At 40.6% G+C, this 12,613-nt stretch overlaps 1 protein-coding gene across 2 annotated transcripts in view; it reads left to right on the top strand.

The window, feature by feature from the left end:
- LOC122555828 (integral membrane protein 2C-like) overlaps positions 1-12,613 on the top strand; it is a 78,165-nt gene that overhangs the window by 50,208 nt on the left and 15,344 nt on the right. For both annotated transcript variants that reach the window (XM_043702007.1, XM_043702006.1), the window contains exon 2: positions 10,950-11,087. In XM_043702007.1, coding sequence (XP_043557942.1) covers positions 10,950-11,087 — 138 coding nt within the window. The remainder of the gene's footprint in view (positions 1-10,949; positions 11,088-12,613) is intronic.

Below are 12,613 nucleotides of genomic sequence, written 5' to 3'. Positions count from 1 at the left end.
ATTTATTTTCCTTCAGAAGCAGTTGGTTGTATAACCATGCATTTAGGCATCTTATTAACACACAACGAATGCATTTTCTCGAAGGTTCTTTTCTCCCCATCACTGTAACTTTGGCTGACACCCTGTTCATGTAATTCCCCTGGTTACCGTGGCAATGTGGGGGGAGTTTGATAACATTCCTGAAGATTATTTATTTAATGTTTAGTGAGCTGGATTCAGAATGCGGCAGTATTACTTATCAGGTACAGTTTGACATGAAATCCCCAAAATGATCAACTTTTGGGTGCAATACTGGTGTACTCATTGGTCTGAAATTTGTAGGCAGGGGTGAAGAAATTGTGCTCACTGCTGATTTCAACAAAAGCTCACCACAACATTTTATTGGACTAAAATGTCAAGTTCACCAATTCTAATGTGGCTTTGAATCTTGAACCATCTCTGGTGATCTCTAGTGTCCAACATTGGTGAAGTGACTAAGCTGGTTAATAAGCCAATCAGCTTTAAGAATTCTCACAGAGAGCAAGCTATGAAGTAAATGCCACAGATTATGAATCCCTTTAAAACAAAATAAAGATGGGAACATATACATGGGATTTAGGTAAAAACTGAAATATCGAAATCTCATATCAAATGACAAATGTACATTTTTATCATCTTAAAAACCATGGCTTTATAAATGTTATTGGGAATAAATGAGACTCCACATATGTAACAGTAAGCTTTCGTGGTTAGAGAGTTGTCCAACAATAAGTATGACTTTATGCGCCTTAGAAAAAAATGATATCTTAACAAGGCAGAACATTTTCAGTAGTTCTTCGTAAGAATGACTTGAAGATCAAATCACTCATTCTGGATTACTTGGGTCTGCAAAGTCTATCCCAGCATGCCAGTAGAACATGGGAATTAATGGTAGCGCCTTCCAGATTTCCATATCTTTACCCACACTTGTGTGCTGGCACAAGTTCCTGTCATTACCTAATAATGATGACAGGGAAGTCTGACCATTTTGTTGTCTTTATATCTATGAGTTTCAAGCAAATCATTTGTGCATATCTGGCTGTTTGCTGAATTCATACATTCTTTGTCAACCAGTAAGCTTCTTTACCAATTTCCAGCTTACTATGTGCTGAGTTGCAATTTGCTCATTTTTCCAATGTTTTGGTGTATGTGTATAGTGATATTTTAGGTGTACAAATTTAACTATACTCCCATATGTGAATAAAACATTCTGTGGAACTCTGTCCTTCATTCTTAAAACATTAGTATGAGTTCTCTCTTCTAAGGGAGGCACCGAAGCCGATGTTAACATGCAGAATATAGAGTCCTAGAGATGTACAGCATGGAAAGAGACCCTTCCATGCTGACCAGATATCCCAACCCAATCTAGTCCCACTTGCCAGCACCCGGCCCATATCCCTCCAAACCCTTCCTACTCATATACCCATCCAAATGCCTCTTAAATGTTGCAATTGTACCAGCCTCCACCATATCCTCTGGCAGCTCATTCCATACACATACCACCCTCTGCGTGAAAAAGTTGCCCCTTAGGTCTCTCGTATATCTTTCCCCTCTCACCCTAAACCTATGCCCTCCAGTTCTGGACTCCCTGACCCCAGGGAAAAGACTTTGTCTATTTATCCTATCCATGCCCCTCATAATTTTGTAAACCTCTATAAGGTCACCCCTCAGCCTCCGACGGTCCACGGAAAATAGCCCCAGCCTGTTCAGCCTTTCCTGTAGCTCAGATCCTCCAACCCTGGCAACATCCGAGCTATGAACCTGCACTCCAAGGTCTCTTTGTTCAACAACACTCCCTAGGACCTTACCACTAAGTGTATAAGTCCTGCTAAGATTTACTTTCCCAAAATGCAGTACCTCACATTTATCTGAATTAAACTCCATCTGCCACTTCTCAGCCCATTTGCCCATCTGGTCCAGATCCTGTTGTAATCTGAGGTAACCCTCTTCGTTGTCTACTACATCTCCAACTTTTGGTATCATCTGCAAACTTACTAACTGTACCTCTTATGCTCGCATCCTTGAATTCCATTTCATCAGTGAGTCATCTGTTGCCCAAGCAACCAAAGAACCATTTCCTATCATTCAAAGTTTGGTTACAAAAGCACAGACAATATACATCATTCTTAAAAAGATTGTTAACTAACATAATCGCAATTGTGTTTATGAGGAGGGAGAGGAGAGATGGAGATTACTGTATTTTCGAGTATTACTTCAGGTCTTTTAGTCTGAGAAATTGGGCTATACACTGTGTCTGGAGTTGGTTCACTGGAAGCCAGAGGGCCTTAAGTGGGTGTGCTGTGTCATTAGCATGGCCCATGTAACATCCGATGCCAGGAAAAACACTCCTATCATAAATGCACCAACAGTTTTCCAATTGGCCATAGTGATGTCAATCCCTACCGCAACCTCTCAACTCCTCTGTTGTGTCAAAATGGTCAGACTGCTTGTCTGACAGTCCAGTACTTGAGGTACAGACATCCCATCTATTTAAAAATTGAGAAAACCCAAGTTGTGGTCTTCAATCCCCTCTGTGACCTCAGTTCCCTAGCAATTTACATGGTCTCTCATGTTGGCATCTTTCTTTCTGAACTGTGTTGATTGCAACTTTGGTCTTTTAATTAACCCCGAGATGAGCATCTGAATAGAGTCATGGAGTCACAGAGATGTACAGTACAGAAACAGAACCTTCAGTCCAACTTGTCCATGCCAACCAGATATCCTAACCCATGTGCCAGTACTTGTCCCATATCCCTCTAAATACTTCCTTTTCATATACTCATCCAGACACCTTTTAAATATTGTAGTTGAAGCCTCCACCGCTTCACCTGGCAGCTCATTCCATACACACACCACCTTCTGAGTGAAAACATTGCCCCTTAAGTCCCTTTTATATCTTTCCCCTCTCACTCGAAACCTATGGCCTGTAGATCTGGACTCCCCCACCCCCCACCACCCCAGAGAAAAGACCTTGTCTATTTATCTGGTCTATGCCCCTCATGATTTTATAAACCCCTATAAGGTCACCCCTGAGTCTCCAGTGCTCCAAGGAAAGAAGCCCCAGCCTATCCAACCTCTCCAAATGGCTCAAGTGTTCCAACCCTGGCAACATCCTTTTAAATCTTTTCTGAGCCCTTTCAAGTTTCATAACATCCTTGCAATAGGATGAAGACCAGAACTGCACACAATATTCCAAAGTGACCTAACCAATGTCCTGTACAGCGGCAACATTGATTTGTATTAGATTCCCTACAGTGTGGAAACAGGCCCTTTGGCCCAACAAGTCCACACTGACCCTCCGAAGAGTAACCCACCCAGGCCCATTCCCCTACATTTACCCTGCACCTAACACTAGGGACAATTTAGCATGGCCAATTCACCTAACCTGCACAACTTTGGACTGTGGGAGGAAACCGGAGCACCCGGAGGAAACCCACACAGAAACTGGGAGAATGTGCAAACTCCACACAGACAGTTGCCCGAGGCGGGAATTGAACCTGGGACCCTGGCGCTGTGAGACAGCAGTGCTAACCACTGAGCCACCGTGCCGCCCCAAATAAAAGAAGCAAGGCCAGCTTGTTGCATTGAGCTTAAATGCAGCAATGGTTAACGCACTGATGTGCAACCTGCGACGCTCAGGAATGGCAGCGGTTGTATGCTCTGACCAATAAAGGAAAGCATACCAATAGTCTTTTCTAGCCTATCTACCTGTGACTCTACTTTCAAGGAATAATGAACCTGCATTCCAAGGTCTGTTTGTTCAGCAACACTCCCCAGGACCTTATCATTAAGTCCTGCTCTGATTTGCTTTTCTAAAAGGCAGCACCTCGCATTTATCTAAATAAAACTCCATCTGCCACTCCTCTGCTGATTGGCCCATCTGATCAAGGTCCCATTGTACTCTGAGGTAACATTCGCTGTCCACTGCACTTCCAATTTTGGTGTTATTTGCAAACTTACTAACTATACCTCCTATGACTATAACCTGGTGTTGTGTGATTTTTAACTATGTTCACACCCAAATCATTTATATAAATGACAAAATGTCGTGGACCCAGCACCGATGCTTGTGGCATACCACTGGTCGCAGGTCTCCAGTCTGAAAAGCAACCCTCTACCATCACCCTCTCTCTTCTACCTTCAAGCCAGTTCTGTATCCAAATGGCTAGTTCTCCCTGCATTCCATGAGATCTAGTCTTGTTAACCAATCTTCCATGAAGAACCTTGTTGAACGCCTTACTGAAGTCCATATAGATCATGTCCACCAATCCGCCCTCATGAATCCTCTTAGTTACTTCTTCAAAAAAACTCAATCAAGTTCATGAGACATGATTTCCCACACACAAAGCCATGCTGACTCTCCCGAATTAGTCCTTGCCTTTCTAACCACACATAAATCCTTTCCCTCAGGATTCCCTCCAACAAATTGCCCACCACCAATGTCAGGCTCACTGGTCTATAGTTCCCTGGCTTTTCCTTACCACCTTTCTTAATTAGTGGCACCACGTTAGCCAACCTTCAGTCTTCTGGCACCTTATCTGTGATCCAAATATCGCAGCAAGGGGCCCAGCAATCACTTCCCTACCTGCCCACAGAGTTCTAGGGTACCCCTGATCAGGGCCTAGGGACCAATCCACTTTTATGTGTTTCAAGACATCCAGTACCACCTCCTCTGTAATAAGTACATTTTTCATTGTTAAAACCATCTACTTCCACCTTTGTAATATTGCCTGATTCTGGCCTGTCTCAGCTGATCTGCTGCAGAATTTATGCTCATTTTACAATTTGTTTAGCTCTTGAATTGACTATTTCAATAGTTCTGGCCAGCCACCAATATTCTACTCACTCTGTCAGCTTGAAGCTGTCCAAGTCTCTCTCCTGCCTGTGTCCTTACTGCCATCAAGTTCTGTTCACCCATCACCCCCCATGCTTGCTCTTGATTTAAGCAATGTCTCCATTCCAAAATCCTCACATTTGTTTTCAAATCCCATTGTGGCCTCTAGTCAGCAGGATCATGGTGAGGCAGGATTTGGGAGAAGGTATAAAGCAGCAAATACTGTCATTTTTATTGCAGCCAGAGATGCTGGATGCCATGCTCCCAAATGCAACTTTGCTGTAAGTCTCAAGCGGTGCAGTTATCCTTGTGTTCTGCTGGTGCTGGTCTGTTTTGGTGGTTACAGACATACTCTAACCTCATATATTTAATACATTGTCTGACCCGAGATGTCACCTTTTTTTTAATAAAACCTTAAGTTATCTCGAGATTGCGACTTAAAAGACGTTCTGGGATTTACATATTAATGAATTGAAACCTGTAGCACATTCTAAAAGTTGAAAGACTTTTGAGCTCTCCTGAGCCTCAGGCAGGAACATGGTCTTTCTTGTGGTGCCAACCTCCATAGTTCCAGTGTCACACGCTGACTTAGGAACGCTCTCTTTGCCAGGACCCTATTTGTATGACAGCTTACAGCAGGTCCTTCTCATTCCATGCAGTTCCCCTTTAAGAAGAGCAGGCTCATTGCACCAGACATCAGTTGATGTTATTCAGTCCCCTGCTGAGTGCTCAAACAGCAAGCTGAGCAGGTTCAGGCTTGTGAGATGTTGCAATCATGTAAATGAGGAGAAACAACAAGTTTCCCTTATGTCTGCGATAGATCTAGGAGCAAATTGGTGTCGGGTAAATAAGGTTAATGCATTGTCTGAGCTGAGATCTCGCTTTTTTTTCCACAAAACCTTAAGTTACCTGGAGAATGTGCCTTAAAAGAATTTCTGGGATTTACATATTAATGAATTGAAACCTGCAATCCATTCTAAATAATGAAAGACTGAACAGCAATCTACGTTTGTTCAAAATGTCATTTCAGTTGCATGACACTGTAATCTTTTACTATAAATTCTGTGTTATGATCCCGTCCCACAGCTACCTGATGAAGGAGCTGCGCTCCAAAAGCTAGAGCTTCCAAATAAACCTGTTGGTCTACAACTTGGTGTTGTATGGTTTTTAACCAGGGTTACTTTCCAAACATAGACTGGGACTGGCATAGTGTTAAGGGTTTAGATGGAGAGGAATTTGTTAAATGTGTACAAAAACATTTTCTGATTCAGTATGTGGATGTACCTACTAGAGAAGGTGCAAAACTTGACCTATTCTTGGGAAATAAGGCAGGGCAGATGACTAAGGTGTCAGTGGGGGGGCACTTTGGGGCCAACGACCATAATTCTATTAGATTTAAAATAGTGATGGAAAAGGATACACCAAATCTAAAAGTTGAAGTTCTAAATTGGAGAAAGGCCAATTTTGACAGTACTAGGCAAGAACTTTCAAAATCTGATTGGAGGCAGATGTTCACAGGTAAAGGGACGGCTGGAAAATGGGAAGCTTTCAGAATTGAGATAACGAGAGTCCAGAGAAAGTATATTCCTGTTAGGGTGAAAGGAAAGGCTAGTTGGTATAGGGAATGCTGGATGACTAAAGAAATTGAGGGTTTGGTTAAGAAAAAGAAGGAAGCATATGTAAGGTATAGACAGGATAGATCGAGTGAATCCTTAGAAGAGTATAAAGGCAGTAGGAGTATACTTAAGATGGAAATTAGGAGGGCAAAAAGGGGACATGAGATAGCTTTGGCAAATAGAATTAAGGAGAATCCAAAGGGTTTTTACAAATACATTAAGGACAAAAAGGTAACTAGGGAGAGAATAGGGCCCCTCAAAGATCAGCAGGGCGTTCTTTGTGTGGAGCCACAGGAGATGGGGGAGATACTAAATGAGTATTTTGCATCAGAATTTACTGTGGAAAAGGATATGGAGGATATAGTCTGTAGGGAAATAGATGGTGACACCTTGCAAAATGTTAATATTACAGAGGAGGAAGTGCTGGATGTCTTGAAATGCATAAAGGTGGGTAAATCCCCATGACCTGATCAGGTGAACCCGAGAACTCTGTGGGAAGCTAGAGAAGCGATTGCTGGGCCTCTTGCTGAGATATTTGTATCATCGATAGTCACAGGTGAGATGGCGGAAGATTGGAGGTTGGCTAATGTGGTACCACTCTTTAAGAAGGGCAGTAAAGACAAGCCAGGGAACTATAGACTGAGCCTGACATCGGTGGTGGGCAAGTTGTTGGAGGGAATCCTGAGAGACAGGAAGTACATGTATTTGGAAAGGCAAGTACTGATTAGGGATAGTAAACATGGTTTTGTGCATGGGAAATCATGTCTCACAAACTTGATTGAGGTTTTTGAAGAAGTAACAAAGAGGATTGGTGAGAGCCAAGCGGTGATCGTGATCTATATGGACTTCAGTAAGGCGTATGACAAGGTTCCCCATGGGAGACTGATTAGCAAGGTTAGATCTCATGGAATACAGGGAGAACTAGCCATTTGGATACAGATTTGAAGACCGAAGGTGGTGTTGGAGGGTTGTTTTACAGACTGGAGGCCTGTGACCAATGGAGTGCCACAAGGATCGGTGCTGGGTCCTCTACTTTTTGTCATTTACATAAATGATTTGGATGTGAGCATAAGAGGTACAGTTAGTAAATTTGCAGATGACACCAAAATTGGAGGTATAGTGGACAGTGAACAAGGTTACCTCAGATTACACAGGATTTTGATCAGATGGGCCAATGGGCTGAGAAGTGGCAGATGGAGTTTAATTCAGATCAGTGCACAGTGCTGCATTTTGGGAAAGCAAATCTTAGCAGGACTTATACACTTAATGGTAAGGTCCTAGGGAGTGTTGCTGAACAAAGAGACCTTGGAGTGCAGGTTCATAGGATGTTGTCAGGGTTGGAGGATTTGAGCTATGGGGAGAGGCTGAACAGGCTGGGGCTATTTTCCCTGGAGCGTCGGAGGTTGAGGGGTGACCTTATAGAGGTTTACAAAATGATGAGGGGCATTGATAGGATAAATAAATTCTTTTCCCTGGGGTGGGGGAGTCCAAAACTGGAGAGCATAGGTTTAGGATGAGAGAGGAAAGATATAAAAGAGACTTGAGGCGCAACGTTTTCACACAGAGGGTGGTACGTGTTTGGAATGAGCTGCCAGAGGAAGTGGTGGAGGCTGGTACAATTGCAACATTTAAAAGGCATTTGGATGGGTATATGAATAGGGAGGTATTGGAGGGATATGGGTCGGGTGTTGGCAGGTGGCACTGGATTGGGTTGGGATAGCTGGTCAGCATGGATGGGTTGGACTGAAGGGTCTGTTTCCATACTGTACATCTCTATGACTTTAGGACTCTAAATAAGATCAGAGATCTAAATGTGTGGCTCAGAGATTAGTGTGGGGGAAAGGACTTTCAATTCAAACCACACTAAGCTACTCTACTGGTCTTCACATGAACATTGATGGGAACATCATCTTGGTGAATTGGATAATTCCAATTCTTAGTGAATTCCATTCCTGATGAAGGGCTTATGTCCAAAATGTCAATTCTCTTGCTCCTTGGATGCTGCCTGACCTGCTGTGCTTTTACAGCACCACACTCTCGATTCTGATCTCCAGCATTTGCATTCCTCACTTTCTCCTCCTTGGTGAATTGGACAACCAAAACTGTGGAGAGAGCTCTAAAATTGTGGGTTTGTGGGCGGGGTTACATGTGACAAGGCTTGGAAAGTTTAAGAGAAAAGACAAGGCAATAAAGCAAGATAGTTATGTCAGTATGGTAACCAGAGTGTGACAGGAAGACAGAAAGTTTGCAAGCTTTAGAGAGAACCAATAAATAATGTCTGCTTATGGAAGAGTGGTAAAAAGATAAAATCAGAGCTTTCTATTTGAATTTGTGTAGCATTCACATCAAGGTGGATGAATTGATAGTACAGTTTGAAATAACTTAAAAATCACATAACACCAGGTTATAATCCAACAGGTTGATTTGGAAGTACTAGCTTTCAGAGCGCTGCTCCTTCATCAGGTAGCTGTGACGCAGGATCATAAGACACAGAAGTGGGAATGATATGATAGTCTTTGCAGAGACATGTTTGCAAAGTCACACAGTTGAATCTGAATAGTCATGTTATTTGACATTTAGCAAGAATAGGAAGAAAAGCAAATGAGGTGAAGTGACTTGTTAAGCAATGATGAGATCTATACAATAGTGAGAAATGATCTGGATTCTGATTATTAAAATGTGGATTCAATTCAGGTGGACAATAACAACAGCAATGGTTGGAGTGGTTTATAGGTTGCTGGCAGTAGCTACTCTGTATAAACAAGGAAAACTGGCGGTTTGTAAGGAAGGTACTGCAATAATCTGCGAGATTTAAACCTTCATATAGATTGGATAAATGAAACTGGCAAACATTGCCTTATGGATGAAATCATAGAGTGTATTTTGGTCAGTTTTCTAGAACCAACCATTCTGGGAACAAATTCTTTTCGATGGATAAAGGAGAAACAACAGTATTCAGATTTTCAAATGGCAGTTAATGGGCTGTTACCTAAAAGGTTACTGAACAAGATGAGAACTCAAGTGTTGAGGTGACATATTAGCAAGGTTAGAAAATTGGCTAACAACAGAAACGGCCAATCGGGATAAAGTGCATTTTTTTTTGGTGGGCGAAGTGAAATTAATGGAGTGTTGTAGGGAACAATTATTTCCAATCTGCCTTTAGCTGGGTGAAGGGGCAGATGTATTGTGGCCAGATTTTCTGATGATGCAAAGACAGAAAAATAAGTTGTGAGGAGGATAAAAAGAGTTTACAAAGGGATATAAATAGGCTCTGTGAGTGAAGAAGAATTTGGCAATTGGGGTATAATGTAGGAAAGTGTGATGATGTCCACGTTTTGGCAGGAAGATTAGCAAAAAACCATATGATTTAAACAGCAGGATGCTGTAGAATAGAGGATTATAGGGGTCTTGCACATGAATTACAAAATGATATGGTGCAGGTTCAGCAAGTAATTAGGAATGCAACATGGAAAAGTGGCCATTTTTGCAGGGATGATGAGGTATAAGTGTCGGGAAAGCTTTCTACAACAGTACCATATAGGGCACTAATGAAACTGCATTTGGAGTAATAACTGTCCATAGTTTTGGCCACTTTATATAAGGAGGGATGTATTTGAACTGGAGAGAGTACAGAGAAGTTCACTAGGTTGATTCTTGGGGTGAAGGGTTTGCCTTTTTTCACAAAAGGTTGAGCCTATTGTGTTCCTATTCATTGGGGTTTAGATAAATATATCTCATTGGAAAATTTAGGATTCTGAAGAGGCTTGACAGCCAAAAACCAAGGACAAATTTTAAAAATCAGAGATTTCCCATTTAAGACAGAAATGAGAAATTCTTTCTCTGAAGATTGTTAGTCTTTCGCACTCACTTCAGAAGGCTGGGTGATTGGAAATATTCATAGCTAAGGATGTCGAGAATTATGGAGGACAGGTGCAAAGGGTTGGGGGTGACTTTATAGAGGTTTGTAAAATCTTGAGGGGCATCGATAAGCAAAATCCTTTTCCCTATGGTGAGGGAGTTCAAAATAAGGGGGCATATTTTTAAGGTGAGAGGAGAAAAATTTAAAAAGGACATGCAGGGCAACTTTTTTAGAGAGTCGTTCGTATGTGGAATGAACTGCCAGAGGAAGTGATGGATGCAGGTACAGTTACAACATTTAAAAGATATTTGGGTAAGTATATGAATAAGAACGGTTTGAGGAATATGGGCCAAATGCAGGCAAGTGAGACTAGTTTAGCTGGGGAACATGGTCGGCATGGATTAGTTGGACCAAAGGGTCTGTTTCCATACTGTATGACTCTATGACTCTATAAGACCTGATACTTTTGGCATCATGAGATAGGATCGATTTCCTAGAAGTGTACAGTCAAACTTTGTATGTGACTACTGAAGCTCCTTGGCACAACCTGAACCACCAATAACTAAATAAAATGAAACAGAGATGACCTATACTTACTAATAATGCATTTCTTTCCTTTCAGGATGTGGATACAGTACCAGCAAGAACTCGGAAGTCTACTGTTAGTGGCTTCTGGTGTCTGACACTTGGATTGGTTATTCTTCTTTCTGGACTGATATTGGGGACAGTATACGTCTACAAGCATTACTTTGTTACTCGGGTATAGTATATATTTTATTGACTGAAAATATAATGTTCCTTAGAGTAGAAAAACAAATTTTGGATATAATAAAAAAGCAGAACAACTTCAAATAGATTTTCACAACACCACTTTGACATTGAGAAGTAAGGCAATTTTCATTTTCCTACTGTCCCATTCATGCTGAGAAGTGAAGTGGTAGACTGATGATATATCTATTTCCTGCACGGCATAATTGAAAATTGCTCGCTTCTATTTAAGTACAAGTAAATTAACAATCTATTTAATAATGACCCAGAGAGGTCGGTGTGGTATGTACCCATACTATTTTCTTCTAAAGGAATATATTTAAAAGTAAATCTTCTGTCAAAGTGTTTATGTTCTACTTTGTGTCTACATCTGTAACAAGATTCCACTTTGCAAAACATAGCTGGGTTACGTTAGACGTGAAATTTCTCTTAAGGCTAAAAAAGGCATACCTAAATTCTATTAGTATATCCTTAATTATTTAGAAAAAACAGAATTATATTTGTAACTTTCATTTTAAAAACACTGGTTTTAATTTGACTCTCCAACTTGATTCATTTGTTTTCAATTCTTTATATATGGATGTCGTGGTTGTTTGAATATTTAATTGGCACCTGTTCATTTAAAGTTTTCAATATCCACCATTTGATGCAGAGTTGATTAATTTAGAGACAAATTGTTGGAAAACCAAGTCAATGCCTATAGCACCTCAGTTTTTAATGGGGTTTACATTTTAAGCAAAGTCGAAAGATTGGTTAGTTTGTGCTAACTGTGCGATGCATGCTTCCTATTTCTCTGTTTCTTTGATTTTTTTTAAATGATTTACCAATTTGATCAGTAATTGCAACAGAGAAGATCATGGCTCTTTTTGCATTCTGCTAGATTTCTACCAGTTTATGGAAGTATAGATTGATCAATTAAAAACAACATTTAGAAACAAAAAATAATTTGAAGACCTGATCCTATTGCAACTTTGCAAGCAGTGAGGCATCAGCAGCTGTGATTAGTCTTTCAGAATTGAAATGACTCTATAAATTATTAAACCATTAGAAAAGGATGTATTTCTGGGGTTCTATAATTGCAATTGTGGTCTCTGAGCAATTTAACAGTACTGCATGTGGAAAGCTTTGAAATAATTTCGATATATTTTCATTTGAAGTCATCTGTTTTAAGAATTGAAATGTTTAAATAAAATATAGTTGATATTTTTCCCATATTGTATAGTATACCAAAACATTAACATTTTCAGCAACAGCTTCTATAATGATAATTTGCTTCTATTTTAAACCACTTGGGACACTTATAAAAATTTCTAACGCCTCTAGTAATTTTTCTTAAAGTACAAGATACACAATGTACCAGCAGATAGAATTCTTTATTCATCAGATTTATCTTTGGACAGTTCTCTTAATAGCAATATCCTAACAGTAAGCACTATCTCTGGAAATACAGCCCAACCACACACATTCTCACTCCTGAACTGAATTTGAATTCTGCAATGCGAAACATTGCGACTGAGT

Source organism: Chiloscyllium plagiosum, chromosome 13, assembly GCF_004010195.1.
Source record: "Chiloscyllium plagiosum isolate BGI_BamShark_2017 chromosome 13, ASM401019v2, whole genome shotgun sequence".
Classification (NCBI taxonomy): Eukaryota; Metazoa; Chordata; class Chondrichthyes; order Orectolobiformes; family Hemiscylliidae; genus Chiloscyllium; species Chiloscyllium plagiosum.
The sequence above is the reverse complement of the archived record's forward strand: the minus strand, read 5'-3'. Positions and strand labels throughout refer to the sequence as shown.